The 24,424-nt window shown below is 42.7% G+C and overlaps 1 protein-coding gene across 1 annotated transcript; it reads left to right on the plus strand.

Moving 5' to 3' along the window:
* The first annotated feature begins 14 nt into the window (after positions 1 to 14).
* LOC111982848 (protein Smaug homolog 2-like) lies at positions 15 to 22,892 on the plus strand. The gene is given in 13 exon segments (XM_070434155.1): positions 15 to 1,499; positions 7,429 to 7,905; positions 8,082 to 8,654; positions 8,924 to 9,154; positions 10,633 to 10,763; positions 11,165 to 11,251; positions 11,550 to 11,829; positions 16,776 to 16,861; positions 17,170 to 17,285; positions 17,463 to 17,661; positions 18,110 to 18,236; positions 19,077 to 19,160; positions 19,385 to 22,892. Coding segments are annotated over 12 exon segments (2,139 nt in total). The 5' UTR covers positions 15 to 1,499; positions 7,429 to 7,709; the 3' UTR covers positions 19,414 to 22,892.
* The last annotated feature ends 1,532 nt before the right edge of the window (positions 22,893 to 24,424 follow it).

Raw genomic sequence — 24,424 nt, forward strand, 5'->3', positions numbered from 1 at the left:
AGGCAGTTAACCCACTGTTCCTAGGCCATCACTGTAAATAAAAATGTGTTCTTAACTGACTTGCCTAGTTAAATAAAGGTTAAATAAAAAACAACCAGAATACTTAGTGTTGCAACAAGATAAAATAACAAAGTGATATTCTCTTTTCACATTTGTTTAATGGGTGCAGTCAGAGAAAGCTGAGCATTCTTTGATATTGTGATTAATTCTACATTAGTGTTTTCAGCCTTTATTTCAAGAAACGGCAAATTTGCCAAGTTTCTTGTCTGTGTCTTTTGTCATGTCTATCTTCATTCCTCAAACGTTAATCTAACAGATCAAATGCAATCAATCCAAATATGTTTGAGACCAAGGAGTTGAATTTGAATGAACAGGGTGCTTGGTTTGACAGCAGCTGTGCATCATATCAAAGAGGAAGAGAAGAAGCGAGAGGGATAATGGGCCCAAAATCTCTCTTCTCCCGCAGGTGGTGTTTTTGTATGTGGTCATGAGGGTGTTGAATTTGGGCAACAAACATTGCATGGTTTATTTGCTACGTGTGGCTTATTTGATCAAATAGAAGTTTCGTAATGCTTAGGTTGTTACAACTGTACTGATATAAGTAGGACACGTGATATGCCGGCAACTTTGAGAAAAAACACTTTATGTCGGAGTTGTGGCTGTTGTTCACACGCGTCTGCCCTCTCATTGGCTAGAATCGTCCCACCTGATCTTGCCTCCTCCCGACTGCCTTCCATTTTTTAAGACATTTATTTCCATTGTTAGAGTGGCCACTTGAGTATCTGGTCAATATAATGGATACTCTGTGATCATATCGATCAACTTCAGTTTAGTAGTGGTGTGGGTGTTTGCGTTTAATCCACTAGATGGGGAACTTTTCTCTTTGTTTACCCCGCCCAAACGCCATTACGTTGGTCTCCGACGTTGCGTCAACTCTGAATCGAAGTTGGCTAGCTAGAGTGAGCCAAGCGTACTTTCCCTATTCTCTGTGTTCAAATAAACATGTTGTACATAGCTAGACTGTTTTAAATGTTATCTTTGAAATAATCAGAAAATCATTATTTTCAAAGCAACCAACGACAACTGTTGGATCGAAATCTTCGTCTCATCCAGCGTTTATAAATGAAGCAATAGCTGCCTGCTACGTTAGCTAGCTAACAAGTGACAATTTACAAAGAAGGTAAACAAACCAACCGCTAGAGGTTGGAGAGTGGGATGTGGATATATAATGTATGTAATCTGACGTGTTTTTTGCTAAATGGACCATGGAGGACCTTTGCCACGCGAGGACTCAAATGTCGTTTAACGAGATGAAAAATAGAGAGACATTCCAACAGCAACGTCGCTACTGAAAAACAGTAACGTTACCATTCCCGAATCCCTCATCAATTTACACGGTGAAGGCCTGATGCTAGTTTTTAGCTAGCTAACTGCCCCCTAGCCCATCAAATCCACCCTGGCAACAGCCGTTCCCTGGAAACGTCACCGTTGTCACACAGGTTTGTTTTTACGTTTTCTGACCAACTAGCTTAGCTAACTACATGTATGACCTGGTCAAACGTAGCTAGCAAGCTAACTTGCATAGGTAAGGCTGCGAGTTAACGTTAGCTAGCTACGTTTGACATAGTTACGGGCAAACTTGCTACGTCTACCAACAAACTAGCTAACGTAGATGAGTAACGTTAGCTCTGTAGATAGGCCCTTGTTTCTGGACTGTCTTACGCGAACGTTAGCCTAGTTAGAATAACATACCCCTCCTATTTGTTAGCTAGTTACTACTAATACATACCATCCTGTCCAGAATTTAGCTACTAACGTTACGTTCTGTTTTTTTAAAACTTGGACAAATTTCTATCTGGCTGGTCTCAGAGCGTTTCGTATTATTCTGTACGTAAATCAGAGACACTCCATTTAGTATGATATGTCACGTTTTGTATGGTATGTATTAATTTGTGGATGTCCAACACCTATTTCGTATGATACGTTACGAATTACAATTCGTATATATACGTTACGAATTTGCAAAAACGTACAATATGTTATGAATTCTGGTTAGGTGGCTAACGTTAGCTAGGGGTTAGGGTTAAGTTTAGGAGTTAGGTTAAAGGGTTAAGGTTAGGGGAAGGGTTAGCTAAAGTAGTTAAAAAGTAATTTTTTGAAAAGTTACTTAGTTGTCCGATAATAAATTCCAACGCGCAACCTTAGGGTTGCTAGACGTTCTCGTTATACGACCACCACCCTACTTTCGTTTTTACCATAAGTTAACATCTGTGTTGTGTAACCATACCTAACATATTATGCTAGTTTGAGTGCCCAGATTTACATTTACTATGTTACGTCTAGCCTATGAGACCAGGCTGGTGCTATTTATGTAAATGAAACATAACAACTAGGCATTGCAAGTTCTATACCCACAACTCAGGTGGTCATTGCAATACTGGGAGGGTTGGATGACTGTTTCAGATTTGATTGATCATGTCATGGCCTATTGGCAACCTGTGACACCATTACTTTACCCTGTAACAAGCTGTATTGCAAGTCATCACATAGTATTTATTGTTCTAAGAATACATGACAGCCATGTAGATTGCTTGGAGATAACGTAGTCTTTGTTTTTTGCTTCAAGTCAAACAAACTCATGCATTGACTGGGCAGTTAGGCCTAGATGTTGGCTGTATCAAACATTCACAGATGTTGGCTGAATGGTCAATAGAAATGTGCATGCATACTGCGTGGAAGTTCTCGGTGTTGATGATGCTGGCAATAATGTGCTCTACTTTCACTGCACCATGAAGCTGATTATCCTGCATTATGATTAGCTGGCCTAAATATTAGCGTGTTGTACAGAGACCATCTTTACTCTGGCAATTCCACCGTAACAGAGTGACACTAGCTAGGTTTCCATCCAGTTGGCAAAAGTTTCATGTGAATATTCTAAAATGAGCATTAAAACTATATGCACATTTTACCAGAGATGTTTCCATCAAATTGACTTGTTGCAGATTAAAAGCAGTACGTGATGAGGTAGTGCACATAATTTTACCACAAAAGGTATTTTCTTTTCATGTAAGGAATAAAAAATACAAGATAAATGGGTTTCCATCATATTTTCAACTCTACTGATTATTTTCCTCACAAATTTGTTATGCTTTATATAGCATGTGCCCACTCTGGTATTGGAACGTGCACTCTAGCTAATAGCGCCTTCGGCGAGCTGTTGGCTAGAGCACACGTGTAGCCTAGATTAGGGATGGGCAACTGGTGCGCATGGCCCCCCTGTTTGTCGGCCTGCAGACCAATAATAAAAATAAAATAAAAAGTTAGTTACTCAGTCGGGGTCTCAAATTTCTGTTGGAAGAATAATATAATGCACAAGGTGCAATTTAGAAATTTGGTTGTGCGTCAGCAGTCACTCAATTAGCCCGCCGATGTCAACAAAATGTTTGTAGATTGGTAAATTAGTCTAGCGGCTAGCTATCTAAACTTGTAGTAAGCGTTGTCGAAATACCGACCGGGGTAGGGCCCATTAGTTATCATATTAAAAACAGCAAACATTTGCCTCCACCCTATGGCAACATGTTTAGAATTGCAGTGAGTTAGTTGTACAACTGCACATTTTTCTCTCTGCCCTAGGGCAAAATAAGTAGAATTGCATGACACGAGTTATAAGTTATAAAATTGCTAAACCTTCTTTGTGCCCCATGGCAAAATGTGTAGGATTGCAACAAACGTGCTTTAAAATGGCATCTTTTTCTCTATGTCCCATGGAAAAATGTACAGAATTGCAGGAAATGTACTTTTCAACTTCTTTCTTTTTTTATCTTCACTGTCACGAGAGGGCCGCAATTTCTTTTGATGAAGAACCGTGCATATGCAAAATTTGTTAACATAATGACTGTTTGTGCCGTCATTCTATTCTTCAAGTAAATGTGTTTTAGTAAAATTTTCTGTTGAAATTGTTAAAAGTAGTTGGATGGTTTGTTTTACTTTGCAATCATTGTTTTTTGTTTGACATGCATTTTAAAGTGAACAGTAGCTAGGCTTCCATCCAATTTGTGACCGATTTTCATGCAAATATTATAAATTATGCATAAAAATATGCACTTTTTCCCACCAGTTTGTTTCCATCAAAACTGACTTGTGGATGAAAGGCTGTGCGTGATGACTTAGTGCACATGAACACTTTTGTGCAAAAATTCTCATGTACTGAATTTAAAAAAACAACAACATACATTTAATGTTTTTCCATTGCATTTTACACTCTATCAATGGTTTATTTTAAGTAATAATAATTTTAAAAAGTTTGTCACACAAGCAAACTGTAACGATAAATGGCAAATTTGCCCAAACTTGTTTCCGTGCATGCTTTCTTAACAACAGTTTGCTGATAAATTGAACTGGAAAGGTTATATTATGAGAGGGATATGAGCAAGATCATTCTTATTTGTTAATTGGTAGCTAAGCGCCGATCATTATTTCACAGCATACACTACCGGTCAAAAGTTTTAGAACACCTACTCATTCAAGGGGTTTTCTTTATTTTTTGTATTTTCTACATTGTAGAAAAATAGTGAAGACATCAAAACTATGAAATCATGTAGTACGCAAAAAGGTTTTAAACAAATCAAAATATGTTTGAGATTCTTCAAATAGCCACACTTTGCCTTGATGACAGCTTTGCACACTCTTGGCATTCTCTCAACCAGCTTCACCTGGAATGCTTTTCCAACAGGGTTCCCACATATGCTGAGCACTTGTTGGCTGCTTTTCCTTCACTCTGCGTTCCGACTCATCCCAAACCATCTCAATTTGGTTGAGGTCGGAGGATTGTTGAGGCCAGATCATCTGATGCAACACTCAATCACTCTCCTTCTCGGTAAAATAGCTCTTACCCAGCCTGGAGGTGTGTTGGGTCAATGTTCTGTTGAAAAACAAATGATAGTCCCACTAAGCCCAAATCAGCTGGGATAGCGTATCGCTGCAGAATGCTGTGGTAGCCGTGCCGGTTAAGTGTGCCTTGAATTCGAAATTAATCACAGACAGTGTCACGAGCAAAGCACCCCCACACCATAACACCACCTCCATGCTTTATGGTGGGAAATACACATGCAGAGATTATCCGTTCACCCACATGCGTCTTAGAAAGACACGGTAGTTGGAACCAAAATTCTCCAATTTGAACAAATTTCCACCGGTCTAATGTTCATTGCTCGTGTTTCTTGGCCCAAGCAAGTCTCTTCTTATTATTGGTGTCCTTTAGTAGTGGTTTCTTTGCAGTAATTTGACCATGAAGGCCTGATTCACACAGTCTTCTCTGAACAATTGATGTTGAGATGCGTCTGTTACTTGAACTCTGTGAAGCATTTATTTGGGCTGAAGTTTCTGAGGCTGGCATCTCTAATGAACTTATCCTCTGCAGCAGAGTTAACCCTGGGTCTTCCATTCCTATGGTGGTCTTCATGAGAGCCAGTTTCATCATAGCGCTTGATGGTTTTTGCGATTGCATTTGAAGAAACTTTCAAAGTTCATGAAATTTTACAGATTGACTAACCTTCATGTCTTAAAGTAATGATGGAATGTCATTTCTCTTTGCTTATTTGAGCTGTACTTGCCATAATATGGACTTGGTATTTTACCAAATAGGGCTATCTTCTGTATACCACCCCTACCTTGTCACAACACAACTGATTGGCTCAAATGCATTAAGAAAGAAAGAAATTCCACAAATTAACTTTGAACAAGGCACACCTGTTAATTGAAATGCATTCCAGGTGACCACCTCATGAGGCTGGTTGAGAGAATGCCAAGAGTGTGCAAAGCTGTCATCAAGGCAAAGGGTGGCTACTTTAAAGTATCTCAAATATAAAATATAATTTGATTTAACACTTTTTGTTGGGTTACTACATGATTCCATATGTGTTATTTCATAGTTTTGATGTCTTCACTGTTATTGTATAATGTAGAAAATAGTAAAAATAAAGAAAAACCCTTGAATGAGTAGTTCTAAAACTTTGGTCCGGTAGTGTACAAATGAAGACCCTCAATATTTATTGAAAAGGAGCGTCAAGCTCACCACCGTGCACTTTCACCACCCTGTTAAGTTCATTATAACTTATTGCATCTTATAGCCTAATTAACTGAATGCTTTTTTAAGTAGTAGTGGGAAGACCACACAACATAGTGTGACTGCAAATATACCTCGACATGGTTGTTTAATCAACATATGCGCAATAAATCGTTTCCACCGCAATTTGTCCCATCATTAATTTTACTGACACAGAAAGATCCTACCCATGCCGAACAAACATTCTGTCAACATTTCTGAAACTGGATGGAAACGTGGTTAGTGTCAGATTTCGTGTTTGGCCCCTGTTGTAAGTTTGTTTGTCTCACATTATGGTTATTATATTGGAGCCACACTATATTGAAATAACCACAAAAAATGTGTTTTGTAGAATGCCCTGACTTAAGCCTGTGGTCTGTGGTAGTCATGCCACCATGTTGATATTGGTTAGTTCAATTTATTGCATGAACATCATTTCTGGTATTGGGATTTCATCGTCATGATCAGGGTTCAGTACTAGCATCAAATTCCTAGTTAAATTATACTGAACAAAAATAGAAACGCAACATGCAACTTCTAAGATTTTACTGAGTTACAGTTCATATGAGGAAATCAGTTCATTGAAATACAATTACTAGGCTCTAATCTATGGATTTCACATGACTGCCAATTTAGCTGGGCATCTGTTGGTCACAGATACCTTAAAAAAAAAAGAAAATGGGCATCAGGATCTCATTACTGTATTCTTTTAGCATTATGTTCATTGTCTGTAGCTAATGCCAGCCCATACCATAACCCCACCACCACGAGGCACTCTGTTCACAATGTTGACATCAGCAAACCGCTTGCCCACAAGACCCCATACATGTGGTCTGCAGTTGTGAGGCTGGTTGGACGTACTGCCAAATTCTCTAAAACAACGTTGGAGGCGGCTTATGGTAGAGAAATTAACATTCAATTCTCTGGCACCAACAGCGCTGGTAGACATTCCTGCAGTCCACATGTCAATCAACTTGAGACATCTGTGGCATTGTGTTGTGACAACTGCACATTTTTAGTGGCCTTTCATTCTCCCCAGCACAAGGTGCACCTGTGTAATGATCATGCTGTTTAATCAGCTTCTTGATATGCCACACCTGTCAGGTGGGTGGATTATGTTGGCAAAGGACAAATGCTCACTAACAGGAATGTAAACAAATTTGTGCACAAATTTGTGCACAATCTGAGAGAAATACTATTTTTGTGAGTATGAACAATTTCTGGGATCTTTTATTTCAGCTCATGAAACATGGGACCAACATTTTACATGTTTATATTTTTGTTCAGTGTATCTTAAGTAGTTTTCCTTTCCGTTGATTTGTTAGGATTTGGATGATGCTGATACTGATGCACCTGAGAGAGAACCCTCCTGTCTAAGACACAACCAGCTGGATTTAAAACACCCTCTCCCAGCCCTCCCCTCAGCACCCCCATCTCCTGCACCTGAACCATGTGAGGGCCCCTCGCTCTACTTTGAGGGGATCCCAGGACTGTTGTGTAAAAGCAGCCGTTGAGCGGGGCCAGAGTGAACCTGTGTGCGAGCAAGCAGTCTTCCCCCTAACCCCCACCCACATATTCCCGCCCCCCTTCCCGTTGGGAACGCGCCATGATGTTCCGAGACCAGGTGGGCATCCTGACGGACTGGTTCAAGGGCTGGAACGAGTGTGAGCAGACGGTGGCGCTTCTTTCCTTGCTGAAGAGAGCGTCTCGTACCCAGGCCCGCTTCCTGCACATCTGCCTGGAGCACTGGCTGGCAGACTGCACTGAGATCCACATCCTGGAGGCTGAGGCCAACAATGCAGGTAGRTAATYACTGCAGATTTCTGAAGYARACATTTGAAACCCTATTGGATTAGRCATYTTGRAWTACRGGWARACCCTATCTTAWYGTGTAAAAACCWTGTAACAGATAGACCTACAACCTGTAAAAATGTATTTTACTTGTAAACAATTGCCCCTCTGTCCTTCATCTCTCCAGACATTGTGAGCCAGTGGCACCWGGAGCCCATGGAYAAGGCGGTGTCCCTGCTGCTGTCCCACCTYCCCRTYCTGCAGCCCCGCAACAGCGAGGCCAAGTGTGAGTACATGAAGCTGCTGCAGAAGGTGCTGAGRTARACCATCGAGAGCAGRCTGTTTGTGGAYGAGAGCAGACAGCTGCTGTCCTACGCCCTCATCCACCCGGCCACCACCCTGGACGACCGCACCTCGCTGGCCATGTGGCTCAACCACCTGGAGGAGCACCTCTCCAGCGGCTACCCAGCGCCCTCCNTCCACCCGGCCACCACCCTGGACGACCGCACCTCGCTGGCCATGTGGCTCAACCACCTGGAGGAGCACCTCTCCAGCGGCTACCCAGCGCCCTCCCGGCCCCCCTCTGGCCCCTACCACCCCCGCCAGGGCTCAGATGAGTGGCCGGGCTCCGCAGAGGTCCTGGACCCTGGCCATGGCTGGCTGGACAAGCCCCCCTCCTCTAGCTCCTCCCCTGCAGGGCAGAACGGACACATGTCATTCCAGGGTGGGATGCCCTCGCCCATCAACAGCAACAACGCAGGTCAGTGGCTCACATCTCCTACCAAGACAGACTGAGGGAGAGCAAGGACGTGTTGTTGCAGGGAATAGGAATATGCTAAACATAACCGAGATACAATACAACCTTTTCTTCATGTGGTTATGTAATCATGCTATTCATCAACTATTTAGTCTGTGATCTTTGTACTGATTGTCACATCTAAAGTCTCTCTGTTTAGGCCTAGCCTTCATTAAAGGGATGGCTTACTGTGATTGTCTCTAACATCCTGACCCTACTGTGTCCCCTGCCAGGCATGGGTCAGATGGACCAGCCCAGTCCTCTGAAGAGGTCCTCGTCCCTAATCCCCTCCAGTACCCAGGTCTGTGGCGCAGATTGGCTGAACCAGGACGACCTGGGTGGGCGACAAGCCTTTGACCACGCCCCCCTGTCCCCCCAGAGTAGTGTGGCATCCTCAGGCAGCGAGCAGACTGAGGACCAGGGTTCCAGAAACACCTTCCAGGAGGATGGCAGTGGCATGAAAGGTCAGGAGGTCAACCATAATACGCCAGGGATTCAAAGCCAACAACAGGCCAGGGTTGGTCACATTGTTGTTGGTATTTCACTCTGGCAAAAGCCATGACATGCCAACGGCGACTGCACTTGGCGATGGTTGAATTGCCCAGTCAGTGGGATGTTATTTTTGTCTCCCCTCGTGTTTCAGTTTTTTTTGTTTGCGTGTGCTCCAGATGTCCATGAAAATTAAGTAGGACAGCGTTCTCCAACTAATAGATCTGAAGTGTTTATTTTGACATGCACTGCACGGATACGTCAAGCATTCCAGAGCAGTATCTATTTAAGTGATAATACCTGAGAAGCCGGTGTTTGGAGGATATATTGGCACAGGTGTTGTTAGTCTCCAAACACCGGCTTCGAGGGCATTATCACTTTTATACAACGTGTTACCAACATATTCAAATTATGACTGACATATTTTCATGAAAAACATTATTTTGATTATTTTATTCATAATTTTTCATCCTTCCACAATATATAGTCCCTACACAAATCTATGGTTGCTGAAGACGCGACCCAGTCATTCAGTCTTTTTGTTCTGTATCAATGGACGCGACCCAGTCGTTCGTTCTAAATGTTCCATTGCCATACTGGCTGGCAACGTACTTATCCCTTGCTTGCTAGCTATCCAACTATGGCTAACGTAGTCAGCCAGAATAACTGCAAAGTATTTGCATTTGTTTAAGCTGTTTAATAGTGACATTTATTTGGATACATCCATAACAATGAGCTAATGAGGCGCAATTTCGCCTGGCATAGAAAATGTGCTCATTCGTCAGGACACTGTTGTTCAGAGGAGCTAGCCAACAACACAGCTACAGTAACACAATCACTTCAAACGGAAGCTGGAAAGACTGCAAATTAGCTGCGTTTTGTTTTACCTTTTTTCAATTGACCTTTTTTTGTATATATCCATAAAAATGATGCCAGCTAATTCATAATTTCGACTGGCTGAGAAACTCTGCCTGCCTGTCTGTCTCGTCGACTCCCGACTCGTTCATTACTATGGGACAACAGGAGATTCAATTTGAATATTGAAACAATGTTGCAAATGTCAGAGACCGACAGACAGCAAGGTTTATACAAATCTCCGCTGTGGAAAACTACATGTTAGTCTTAAAGAAATGTGAGATAAGGTCTTGATGCTTTTTATAGTGGAGATCAAGTTTCTAAGTTGCTTGGCTGGGCTGATGACACAGTGGATTAGTCAGGTGGAACAGAGTAAATAGGCATTTTTATGTCATAGATTTTAGCCGGTGGCGACTTGTGGAATAGACACCGTCTGGAATGCGGTTTTAACCAATCAGCATTCAGGATTAGACCCACCTGTTGTATAATATTAGTTAGCGTTCTATCCTTCTCATTGTTCATGGACTAGAGTTACAAGGACTCAGCAGGAGAAGAATAACAACTTCTGAGCATGTTGTTTTTCTACTTTCTGTTTCAGATGTGCCCATGTGGCTGAAGAGCCTCCGTCTTCATAAGTACGCAGCACTTTTCTCCCAGATGACTTATGAGGAGATGATGATTCTGACAGAGCACCACCTGGAGTCACAGGTTTGTCATCGTTTGTCACAGGTTGGTCANGCACTTTTCTCCCAGATGACTTATGAGGAGATGATGATTCTGACAGAGCACCACCTGGAGTCACAGGTTTGTCATCGTTTGTCACAGGTTGGTCAGCTTCTCTCGTTAGTCCTCTCTTTCCCCTGCCCTCCTCATCAGTGTTGAATAGATACGGCCAGCTTTTTGTCCAGCATAGTGATACCTCAATGAGCCATGAAATTAATCATCGCTGCACCCTACAGTTATACACAGCCTCCCCAGCACAGATAAACGTCTTTGCTCTGCTCCGTAGCTTTAATGATCAGATGGTAATCAGAAGTGTTGTTTAGTAACTGGATATCTGTATGTCCATGTTTCTGTGAGCAATGATTCCTCCTTTTGTTAACTCTTCGCCGTCTTCCGTCTTCTTCCAGAATGTGACCAAAGGTGCGCGGCACAAGATAGCCCTGAGTGTCCAGAAGCTACGAGAGAGGCCAAGCGTTCTCAAGTCTTTAGAGAAGGTAAATCACATGCTGTCATCACTATTATTTTAAAAGCATTTCAGATTCATTTTTATCTCATGATAGGCACGCTGTTCTGAACAACTTAACTGTTAGTTTCCATTTGGATCCCTGTGGCTTATATGGAGAAATCCAATTAAATGTGAATGAACATATCCACAATAATAACCAATATTTTAGATATGATACGACTCACATTTTCTTTCAATTAAAAGTTAACCAGCAAGTTCCGCGAAAATTTCCTGTCACACTTCAAGACCGCTTTGCTAATAAGATAATGCTATGATTGATCCAACAGGATATATTGGAGGGGGGCAACCTGCGTAACGCCCTACAGGAACTACAGCAGATTATCATCACCCCTATCAAGGTCTACAGCTACAGCCCTCCCAGTGTTTCCCACAGAGATATGGAGGGGAGTGGATCCCCCTCAGACCACACCAACCTTGGGGAGGACAAGGACCTGGCCCAGGAGGGCTTCCAGCACCACCACACCCCTCCCTGCGACGGAGAGTCCTCAGCCACACCCATCTCAGACGGCGACATTGCTGGCCAGTTCACGCGTGTCATGGGTAAAGGTAAGAGAGGACAAGGCTTTTACAGGGCTGAGTACGTGTACATGTACAGTCGTGGCCAAAAGTTTAGAGAATGACACAAATATTAATTTCCACAACGTTTGCTGCTTCAGTGTCTTTAGATATTTTCGTCAGATGTTACTATGGATACTGAAGTATAATTACAAGCATTTCATAAGTGTCAAAGGCTTTTATTGACAATTACATGAAGTTGATGCAAAGAGTCAATATTTACAGTGTTGACCCTTCTTTTTCAAGACCTCTGCATTCCGCCCTGGCATGCTGTCAATTAACTTCTGGGCCACATCCTGACTGATGGCAGCCCATTCTTGCATAATCAATGCTGGGAGTTTGTCAGAATTTGTGGGGMTTTGTTTMTCCACCRGCCTCTTGAGGATTGASCACAAGTTSTCAATGGGATTAAGGTCTGGGGAGTTTCCTGGCCATGGACCCAAAATATKGATGTTTTGTTCCCCGAGCCACTTAGTWATCACTTTTGCCTTATGGCAAGGTGCTCCATCATGCTGGAAAAGGCATTGTTCGTCACCAAACTGTTCCTGGATGGTTGGGAGAAGTTGCTCTCGGAGGATGTGTTGGTACCATTCTTTATTCATGGCTGTGTTCTTAGGCAAAATTGTGAGTGAGCCCACTCCCTTGGCTGAGAAGCAACCCCACACATGAATGGTCTCAGGATGCTTTACTGTTGGCATGACACAGGACTGATAGTAGCGCTCACCTTGTCTTCTCCGGACAAGCTTTTTTCCGGATGCCCCGAACAATCGGAAAGGAGATTCATCAGAGAAAATGACTTTACCCCAGTCCTCAGCAGTCCAATCCCTGTACCTTTTAATATCAGTCTGTCCCTGGTGTTTTTCCTGGAGATACGTGGCTTCTTTGCTGCCCTTCTTGACACCAGGCCATCCTCCAAAAGTCTTCGCCTCACTGTGCGTGCAGATGCACTCACACCTGCCTGCTGTCACTCCTGAGCAAGCTCTGTACTGGTGGTGCCCCGATCCCGCAGCTGAATCAACTTTAGGAGACGGTCCTGGTGCTTGCTGGACTTTCTTGGGCGCCCTGAAGCCGTCTTCACAACAATTGAACCGCTCTCCTTGAAGTTCTTGATGATCCGATAAATAGTTGTTTTAGGTGCAATCTTACTAGCAGCAATATCCTTGCCTGTGAAGCCCTTTTTGTTCAAAGCAATGATGACGGCACGTGTTTCCTTGCAGGTAACCATGGTTGACAGAGGAAGAACAGTGATTCCAAGCACCACCCTCCTTTTTGAAGCTTCCAGTCTGTTATTCGAACCCAATCAGCATGACAGAGTGATCTCCAGCCTTGTCCTCGTAAACACTCACACCTGTGTTAACGAGAGAATCACTGACATGATGTCAGCTGGTCCTTTTGTGGCAGGGCTGAAATGCAGTGGAAATGTTTTTTGGGGATTCAGTTCATTTGCATGACAGAGGGACTTTGCAATTAATTGCAATTCATCTGATCACTCTTCATAACATTCTGGAGTATATGCAAATTTCCATCATACAAACTGAGGCAGCAGACTTTGTGAAAATTTATATTTGTGTCATTCTCAACTTTTCCCACGACTGTACAGTGCATTCAGAAAGTATTCAGACACCTTGACTGTTCGACATTTTGTTACGTTACATCCATATTCTAAAATTGATTAAATAAAAATGTTCCTCATCAATCTACACACAATACCCCAAAGCGAAAATAGTTTTTTATAAGTTTTAGCAAATGTATTAAAAAAAACATATACCTTATTTATATAAGTATCCAGACCCTTTGTTATGAGAGTCGAAATTGAGCTCAGGTGCATCTTGTTGCCATTGATCATCCTTGATGTTTCTACAGCTTGATTGCAGTCGACTTATGGTAAATTTAATTGATTGAACATGATTTGGAAAGGCACACACCTGTCTATATAAGGTCCCACAGTTGAGAGTGCATGTCAGAGCAAAAACTAAGCCATGAGGTTGAAGGAATTGTCCATAGAGCTCTGAGACAGGATTGTTTTGAGGCACAGATCTGGAGAAGGGTTCCAAAAAATGTCTGCAGCATTGAAGGTCCCCAAGAACACATTGGCTTCCATCATTCTTAAATGGAAGAAGTGTAGAACAACCAAGACTCTTCCTAGAGCTGGCAGCCTGGCCAAACTGAGCAATCGGGGGAGAAGGGCCTTGGTCAGGGAGGTGACCAAGAACCCGATGGTCAGTTTCACAGAGCTCCTCTGTTGAGATGGGAGAACTTTCCAAAAGGACAACCATCTCTGCACCACTCCACCAATCAGGCCTTTATGGTTGAGTGGCCAGACGGAAGCCACTCCTCAGTAAAAGGCACATGACAGCCCACTTTGAGTTTGCCAAAAGGCACCTACAGGACTCTGACCATGAGAAACAAGATACTCTGGTCTGATGAAACCAAGATTGAACTCTTTGTCCTGAATGCCACGTGTCACATCTGGAGGAAACCAGGCACCATCCCTATGGTGAAGCATGGTGGTGGCAGCATCATGCTGTGGCAATGTTTTTCTGTGGCAGGGACTGGGAGACTAGTCAGGATTGAGGGGAAAAATGAACGGAGCAAAGTACAGAGATCCTTGATGAAAACCTGATCCAGAGCGCTCAAGACCTCAGACTGGGGCGAAGGTTCACCTTCCAACAGGACAACAACCCTAAGCACACAGCCAAGACAACGCAGGAGTGGCTTCGGGACAAGTCTCTGAATGTCCTTGATTGGCCCAGCCAGAACCCGGACTTGTACCCGATCGAACATCTCTGGAGAGACCTGAAAATAGCTTTGCAGCAACGCTTCCCGTCCAACCTGACAGAGCTTGAGAGGATCTCCAGAGAGGAATGGAAGAAACTCCCCAAATACAGGTGTGCCAAGCTTGTAGCGTCATACCCAAGAAGACTCGAGGCTGTAATCGCTGCCAAAGGTGCTTCAACAAAGTACTGAGGAAAGGGTCTGACTACTTACAGTTGAAGTCGGAAGTTTACATACACCTTGGCCAAATACATTTAAACTCATTTTTCACAATTCCTGTCATTTAATCCTAGTAAAAATTCCCTGTCTTAGGTCAGCTAGGATCACCACATTATTTTAAGAATGTGAAATGTCAGAATAATAGTAGAGAATGATTGATTTATTTCAGCTTTTATTCTTTTCATCACATTCCCAGTGGGTCAGAAGTTTACATACACTCAATTAGTATTTGGTAGCATTGCCTTTAAATTGTTTACTTCGATCAGATGTTTCGGGTAGCTTTCCACAAGCTTCCCACAATAAGTTGGGTGAATTTTGGCCCATTCCTCCTGACAGAGCTGGTGTAACTGAGTCAGGTTTGTAGGCCTCCTTGCTCACAAGCGCTTTTTCAGTTCTGCCCACAAATCTTCTATAGGATTGAGTTCAGGGCTTTGTGATGGCCACCCCTATACCTTGACTTTGTTGTCCTTAAGCCATTTTGCCATCATTTTGTGAGTATACTTGGGATCATTGTCCATTTGGAAGACCTATTTGCGACCAAGCTTTAACTTCCTGAGTCATGTCTTGAGGTGTTTCTTCAATAAATCCACATAATTTTCTTTCCTCATGATGCCATCTATTTTGTGATGTGTACCAGTCCCTCCTGCAGCAAAGCACCCCCACAACATGATGCTGCAACCCCTGTGCTTCACGGTTGGGAGGGTATTCCTCAGCTTGCAAGTCTCCCCTTTTTCCTCCAAACATAACGATGGTCATTATGACCAAACAGTTCTATTTTTGTTTCATCAGACCAGAGGACATTTCTCCAAAAAGTACAATCTTCATCCCCATGTGCAGTTTCAAACCGTAGTCTGGCTTTTTTTTATGGCGGTTTTGGAGCAGTGGCTTCTTCCTTGCTGAGCAGCCTTTCAGCTTATGTCGATATAGGACCCGTTTTACTGTGGATATAGATACTTTTGTACCGGTTCCCTCCAGCATTGTCACAAGGTATCTTGCTGTTGTTCTGGGATTGATTTGCACTTTTCGCACCACAGTACGTTCATCTCTAGGAGACAGAGGGCGTCTCCTTCCTGAGCGGTGTGACGGCTGCGTGATGCCATGGTGTTTATACTTGCGCACTATTGTTTGTACAGATGAACATGGTACCTTCAGGCGTTTGGAAATTGCTCCCAAGGATGAACCAGACTTGTGGAGGTCTACAATGTTTTTTCTGAGGTCTTGGCTGATTTCTTTTGATTTTCCCATGATGTCAAGCAAAGAGGCACTGAGTTTGAAGGTAGGCCTTGAAATCATCCACAGGTTCTCCTCCAATTGACTCAAATTATGTAAATTAGCTTATCAGAAGCTTCTAAAGCCATGACATCCTTTTCTGGAATTTTCCAAGCTGTTTAAAGGCACAGTCAACTTAGTGTATGTAAACTTCTAACCCCCTGGAATTGTGATACAGTGAAATAATTTGTCTGTAAACAATTGTTTGAAAAATGACTTGTCATGCACAAAGTAGATGTCCTAACCGACTTGCCAAAACTATAGTTCGTTAACAATAAATTTGTGGAGTGGTTGAAAAACAATTTTTATTGACTCCAACCTAAGTGTATGTAAACTTCCTACTTCAACTATATGTAAAGGTAATATATATAATATCACAATTTTGCAAAAATTTCTAAACCTGTTTTTGCTCTGTCATTATGGGGTATTTTGTTTAGATTGAGGGGGGAAAAAACATGTAAGCCATTTTAGAATAAGGCTGTAACGTAACAAAATGTGGAAAAAGTCAAGGAGTCTTAATACTTTCCGAATGCACTGTATATCGTGCATTTGGACAATTGTTGCTCTTGGTTGATGTGTGCTGGTGTGTTTTGTTTGGATTGAGTTTTGGAGTGTTTGTGTGTGTTGGTGTTGTGTAGCATTGTGTGAACCTCCTGTCTGTCCATGTGTTGCAGTGTGCACTCAGCTACTGGTGTCCAGGCCGGACGAAGAGAATATCAGCTGTTACCTGCAGCTCATTGAGAAATGTCTGACACATGAGGTGAGACCGCGCAAAACCACATCTATAAAATAAATACATTTAAACTTTTTCACATTCAGCCAGCTGGTGGTTTAAAATGTGACAAGGCTGCATAATGCTCCTCTCAACGGTATGTTGTAAAGATAACTTTCACTGCACTAAGAAAGTAATGGAATGGGTTTTTTGTTTTGTTTTTTGCTGCTATGTGCTCTCTCTACCGCTCACTCTCTCTTACCTCTCCATCTTTTACCTCTCTCTCTCTCGCTCACCATCTCTCACCCTCTCTCTCACTATCTCTCTGTCTCTTACCATTTTCTCTTGTCTCTCAGGCTTTCACAGAGACTCAGAGGAAGAGGCTGGTCTCCTGGAAGCAGCAGGTTCTCAAGCTGCTCCGCTTGTTCCCAAGGAAAGCCATGCTGGACATGCCTGTGTACCGACAGAAAGGGTAAGACCACTGAACTTCTCATTTTGATCGATCACTCTCCTGTCATGGCAGCTGAGTTTTTGTGCCATGCTCTCTCTGCTACTTTAGTATGCAGTTTGTCCAGGTTTTCTCTCTGCCTCCTCTAGCTGGATTACCTCCAGGGCTCTGTCTGACGACTGTTCTCTCTGCCTCCTCTAGCTGGGCATATGGTTCCAACTCCCTCCCCACAGCAGGCTCTGTGAGTGCTGGGGGTCTGGCACGTAGGGGGCAGAGGGCATTCCAGATGCCCCCTCGTCTCCCTGCCGGGCGCATGGGGCTCCTGAGTCCAGGTGGCATCGGGGTTGCCTCCCCACGCCACACCCTCACCAGCCCCACGCTGCCAGGCCAGGGCAGACAGGTCAGTCATAGGATGGGATCATATGTCATATAGCCTGTTGGCATGGGATACACCCACTGAAGTTCATTTATAGGAAAGTCAGATTCGTTCACAATAAATTATTTTCCAATAAGTCTTTTTCATTGAGGGTTACAGCTAGTTAGCCAACATTAGATTTAACATTATTCTATTGATCTACACATTATTATACCCACAGGGTGATGAACTATCCTTAGACAACATTTGTTTTGACAGATTAACAAGTGCAACCACAGAAAGTGCTGACAGGTTAATCAATGCAATACCCAGGGCAACACATGGGTTAGGCACTGCATTTTGATATGCATTGGTTCATTATCATAGCTGGAAGAGTCTCTTTGTAGTCATCGTGCTGGGAAGACTAACACGGTGTAGAACATATAGGATGAGTGGTATGTTTGTGATGAGAGATGTTCTGTTGTCCCTGTAGAACCTGTGGTTTGCCAACCCTGGGGGCAGCAACAGCATGCCAAGCCAGAGTCGCAGCTCCGTGCAACGGACCCACTCACTCCCTGTCCACACCTCCCCGCAAACCATGCTCCTGTTCCAGCAGCAAGGTAGGATCCTAGCACCCCCTTCCCCCAAACATTACCCCAACCTCTTCTAAACATCATATACACTGTCTTACACATATCATCCACACCTTGCTCCAATCTCTATTCCCACTGTCTTTTTACACATACCATCCACACCTTGCTCCAATCTCTATTCAAACTGACTTTTTACACATACCATCCACACCTTGCTCCAATCTCTATGCCCACTGTCTTTTTACACATACCATCCACACCTTGCTCCAATCTTACTATGCCACTGTCTTTTACAACATACCATCCACACCTTGCTCCAATCTCTATTCCCACTGTCTTTTTACACATACCATCCACACCTTGCTTCAATCTCTATGCCACTGTCTTTTTACACAACCATCCACACCTTCTCCAATCTCTATTCCCTTGTCTTTACACATATACCATCCACACCTTGCCTTCAATCTCTATTCCCCACTGTCTTTTTAACATACCATCCACACCCTTGCTTCAATCTCTATTCCCACTGTCTTTTTACACATACCATCCACACCTTGCTTCAATCTCTATTCCCACTGTCTTTTTACACATGTATGTCTCACTACAACCTTCATTCACATTTCCTTTTATATCCCAGCGATATCTCCTTCCAAACCCAATCATACATGGTCTTTATGCATTTCACCCACATAGCCGTCTAAACCCAATTTTACGGCAGCTTACACATCCCACACACATCGCCCTACAAACCACATTCACACGGCTCCATATCTAATGCATCTGTCAGTTTTTTAAAGTGTGATTTATGGTCCAGATATAGTACACACACAAGCGGGATAACTGAGTGACCTGTGTCTCGTCTCCCAGAATGCCAAGTTCCAGGTGCAGACCTGGAGATCAACCCCACGCTGGAGTCACTGTGCCTCAGTATGACAGAGCATGCCTTAGGAGGTGAGTCAAAACACACGCCTTGCACTCCCACATCCAACTTCTTGGAAGTGTTAGGACACTGATATTTAAAACCACATTTAGGTTAACTGGAATTTTCTGATGTTGTTGAATAGTTTAATTTGTATTTGGCAGAGAGTGAAATAAATTTACGATATGAAATCAAAATGAAAAAATAATAAATGTTGTATTTATTATACATTTCTTCCCAATCCTCCTTCCTGTAGATGGAATTGACCGAACATCAACAATTTGAAAATAAAAGCAGTGAAAAGAAGAAACCAAACCGACACTTCACTTCAACTGAGGCCTGTTCAGTTTCTCTTGCCCAGCACAAAAATATATGCTTAAAAAACAAAGCAAAATGGTCACTACAAAACGACAACTGTATATGTTCTCTGATATTTTTCTACTTTATTATACTTAACTAAGTTTATTATAAATGGAATACAGATGACTATTATATTACAGGAGGGAGAAGAGGTTACTTGTGCAACATGCTCAATGTCTTCTGCAGGACTGTGACATTAAAATGAGCAGAATGAGGCTCAGATTGTTGAGATTTGAAAGGAAAATGGAGGATTGGTGCTGTCTTAAGGGTGTTCTATCTTACATGTTTCTCCCCTTTTCCTCCCAGAAACACGCAGAGCCACGCCTCTCACCCCCAGATACTGTAACTGTACCGCCAGGGTCTCCCAACCAGGAGTAAGGCACTTGGCCTCCCACACACTCTGTGGAATTGGGAACTAGAACAGCGATTAATCACACACGACCAGCCTGTAGCGCTGTTCTGATCCTAAAACACAACTACAGCTGTCTACACAACCACCCTACCCAGCTACAGTCAGAGCTAGTTAGGCCCTATACGTAGAGACACCCAACACCCTGGCTCATTCCCCTCACGTACCCAGCATGGGTTTACCCCCAACATGGGTATTACCGGCTCTGACACCTCTCCACTTCTACTAGGCCAAAGAGAAGGGCTCTCTGTGAATCCCTATGCTAGAATGATTTTTGGAGTGGCCAATGTGACAGTATGCATGGTAATTGTTAAAAGAATGGCGGTTTGAAGGTAACGTGTCGGCTGGAACTTGCATTGATATTTTGTTCCCTACTACAAAAATGATGATGAATCTCATTTGCAAGTTAAGCGCCGAGGCAAACCCCACAGGGTTGAATAAGGGCTGATGAGGTTTGTTCTATGTGGGGCCTGAGTGAGAAATTGCATTGGTAAAGAAAATGGAAAAAACAATTCCAAGAGGGGAGCTGTTGGTGCATCTGTTTTCAAGTAGTTACCTCACTATGTTATGCTTTGTGAGGAACCTTAATGAATTCCGTTTCTACCCTGAGGTCCCATTTATGATTGGCTCTGAAAAATGCAAAGGAAGCGCTGTCTCTGCCTCTCAGAATGAACCAGTACCCACCTCCTCACCCTGCCCTCTACTCAACATGGCCAGTGTAGAGATTTGATGAATCATAATTTTTAAGTAGCCAGAATAGATTCTACCCTACGCTTACTTACAGTTTAAGATTACAGATTAAGACATCGCGGAGACGGCGTGAGCTATGGATCGGAGAACGTACCTCAATCCAGGGATGAGAAATGCGTTTGTAGAATATTGAACAACTGATAGTTTTTAAGTAAACTGCCGTTTTCACCCTCAGTAGCCACAACAGCCATTATGGACTGGCATGTCGCGTTGAACAACAATGGAGCTGATTGGCTGACACTGCCATTCCAAAATGGCTGCTGTGGCTTCTGCTACTTAACACGAGGACGAAACTAGCAGTCGTTCAATATTCTCGGTGTAACAGTTGGGATAATGGGACAATTCGGTGTACAACGCATTTCTCATCCCTGGATTGAGGTACGTTTTCCGAGCAACATCTCACACCGGCTCCGCAGTGTCTTAATCTAAACAGGAAGCCTGTCTGACCCCAGTGCAACTGTAAGAAAGCGTAGGGTGGGAATCTATTCTGGCTAACTTTTTAAGGTGCTTGAAATATGTCCTGTTTGGATCTCTTTGTGTTCCAATTGTAAAACCCTAACATTTATTTAGTGGTATCAGTGTTGAATCAGAAACTCCTATACAACCTCTGTCTTTGAATGTGGCAGAGCGGAGGTGCATGTATGTATATGGTCTTAACGTTTGGATCACCGTTTGGTTGCATCACGAGGCAGGGATATCCATTCGCATTTTATTTCTGCAGAGCCATGGCTGGTCTGTTTCTTTAGTAAACATGGTTATTTACAAGCTTGACTTTTCAACTTTTTTTTACTACTCTCCCTTAATATTAATAACTTGTCCATTTTTCCTATAATTGCATGTTTTCCCCCACACTTATTGAACGATTATTGTAGATATTGAGAGAGGGCAGTGTTGCACAGTCACAGTAGTGCTCAATGTCTACAAATCCTCCAGAGAGCAGAGATGATGGGACTGGAGTTCAATGTTGATACCTCCTAATAGCACTGTTTACCTCCCTCTGGGAGTGCCCATTTCATGTTCTGTGATGTGTAATGATGGGTCTGAAAATGACTGTTGGCACTTCCGTGCTCATTAATATACTGTCTCTTCAATATGTAAGGCCTAAAGCGCTTAGCTAAGCCTTCTAACACGTGAGCTAGCTGGGTAGAGAATGACAGATGCCTTTTACCACCTCAGCTGCTTATCTACTTGCTGTAATCATCATTCTCACTAGACTAGATACTGTCTATTGAGTGAGACCTGTATGAGGGTATGTTGTTGTACCCTCTGCTCTGTGCTCCTGAAGTTTTTGAGTGACAAGAGAAGACTGACATTGCCTGGCCTTGTGTGTTTGAACTGTCAGATGCAGCAGGCTGATAGACCGTTGATATCACCTGAAATGCAGTGACAGCTTCCTCTCTCTCTCTGATTGGCTATTGAGCCAGAGTAGTGTCCTAGTTGTCATGGTTTTCCTCTGAGCTGGCTCTTGGATAGATCTGACTTTATGAATAGATTCATGCTCACTAAGAGAGTCGAAAGGTTTAAAAAATGTTCACAAATTTCAGATTCAGATAGGCAACTAATGATCTCAATCTAAGCTATTAAACTGATAATACATTCATACTAGCATGACATGTAATATGGCTCAGGTTGTAATTTCTCTCAATGCATACAATGGCACCTGAAGTAAGTCCTTCATGTAGGAGGTAGCCAGTCAACTTGTAGAAAAGGCTTAGTTCTTTAGGCCAGGCTAAATTGAGTCTGTTCATGCCAGGGGTTTGGGATGCAGAGAGGGATGAAATGGCCAATCTGAGCCATAATATGTGAGTTTGAGTCTAGCCTAACACTAACAACTGGCCAAGGAATATGTTTACCCCATGTTTACATTCCAGTGAAATGGGTTAGAAAGTGCACTTCATGAGTCTGGCTTTATTTTCACATGCCAAGCAGAATTATGAGGTACATAGCCAGCCTGTCATACATGAGACTCCTTCTCTCCAGTGGTCTTTCAGATGTGGTCAATGTCCCTGCCTGGCATAATAAATAAGCAGTACGTTGTAGGCTTTTTTTTGCGTCTCTGTCTTGTACAATTTATATTTAATTCTGACTCTCCAAACATTTTTCTAATGTTTTATGAATGAACATTTTGCATCCCATGCTTACACACTCTACTTTTTTACTGTCACACATTGTTTGAATAATCTGAAATACAGCATTGATCAGATAGACAGTCCAAATAAAAGAGTTACATTTTTTTGCTACGTGACTCATGTTTGTGGTATCAGTGTTTTCTTTTATTCACAGTTGTGTGTGTGTGTATATATATTACACATACAGTTGAAGTTTACATACACTTAGGTCAGAGTCATTAAAATTCATTTTTCAACCACTCCACAAATTTCTTAAACTGTATCAAAAGAAATCAGCCAGGACCTCAGAAAAAAATGTAGACCTCCACAAATCTGGGCCATCCTTGGGAGCAATTTCCAAAAGCCTGAAGGTACCATGTTCATCTGTACAAACAATAGTTCGCAAGTATAAACACCATTGGACCACGCAGCCATTATACCGCTCAGGAAGGAGACGCGTTCTGTCTTATAGATGAATGTACTTTGGTGTTAAAAGTGAAAATCAATCCCAGAACAACAGCAAAGGACCTTGTGAAGATGCTGGAGGAAACGGGTACAAAAGTATCTATATCCACAGTAAAACGAGTCCTATATTGACATAACCTGAGAGGCCGCTCAGCAAGGAAGAAGCCACTGGTCCAAAACCGCCATAAAAAAGCCCGACTACGGTTTGCAACTGCACATGGGGACGAAGATTGTACTTTTTGGAGAAATGTCCTCTGGTCTGATGAAACAAAAATAGAACTGTTTGGCCATAATGACCATCGTTATGTTTGGAGGAAAAAGGGGGATGCTTGCAAGCTGAAGAACACCATCCCAACCGTGAAGCACGGGGGTGGCAGCATCATGTTGTGAGTGTGCTTTGCTGCAGGAGGGACTGGTGCACTTCACAAAATAGATGGCATCATGAGGGAGGAAAATTATGTGGATATATTGAAGCAACATCTCAAAGACATCAGTCAGGAAGTTAAAGCTTGGTCGTAAATGGGTCTTCCAAATGGACAATGACCTCAAGCATACTTCCTAAGTTGTGGCAAAATGGCTTAAGGACAACAAAGTCAAGGTATTGGGGTGGCCATCACAAAGCCCTGACCTCAATCCTATAGAAAATGTGTGGGCAGAACTGAAAAAGCGTGTGCGAGCAAGGAGGCCTACAAATGTGACTCAGTTACACCAGCTCTGTCAGGAGGAATGAACCAAAATTCACCCAACTTATTGTGGGAAGCGTGTGGAAGGCTACCCGAAACATTTGACCCAAGTTAAACAATTTAAAGGCAATGCTACCAAATACTAATTGAGTGTATGTAAACTTCTGACCCACTGGGAATGTGATGAAAGAAATAAAAGCTGAAATAAATCATTCTCTCTACTATTATTCTGACATTTCACATTCTTAAAATAAAGTGGTGATCCTAGCTGACCTAAAACAGGGAATTTTTACTAGGATTAAATGTCAGGAATTGTGAAAAACTGAGTTTAAATGTATTTGGCTAAGGTGTATGTAAACTTCTGACTTCAACTGTATTATATAAGAAACTTTGCAACAGTTACATACAGCCTTATCATAGGTCATTCTGATTTATCATACCTATGAGTATGGATTACAAGTGTGTATGTTTTGCATGTAATGGTGCCATCAGTACATTCCATTCCAGTACACTACATGCCT

This window comes from Salvelinus sp. IW2-2015, linkage group LG22, assembly GCF_002910315.2.
Source record: "Salvelinus sp. IW2-2015 linkage group LG22, ASM291031v2, whole genome shotgun sequence".
NCBI lineage: Eukaryota > Metazoa > Chordata > Actinopteri > Salmoniformes > Salmonidae > Salvelinus > Salvelinus sp. IW2-2015.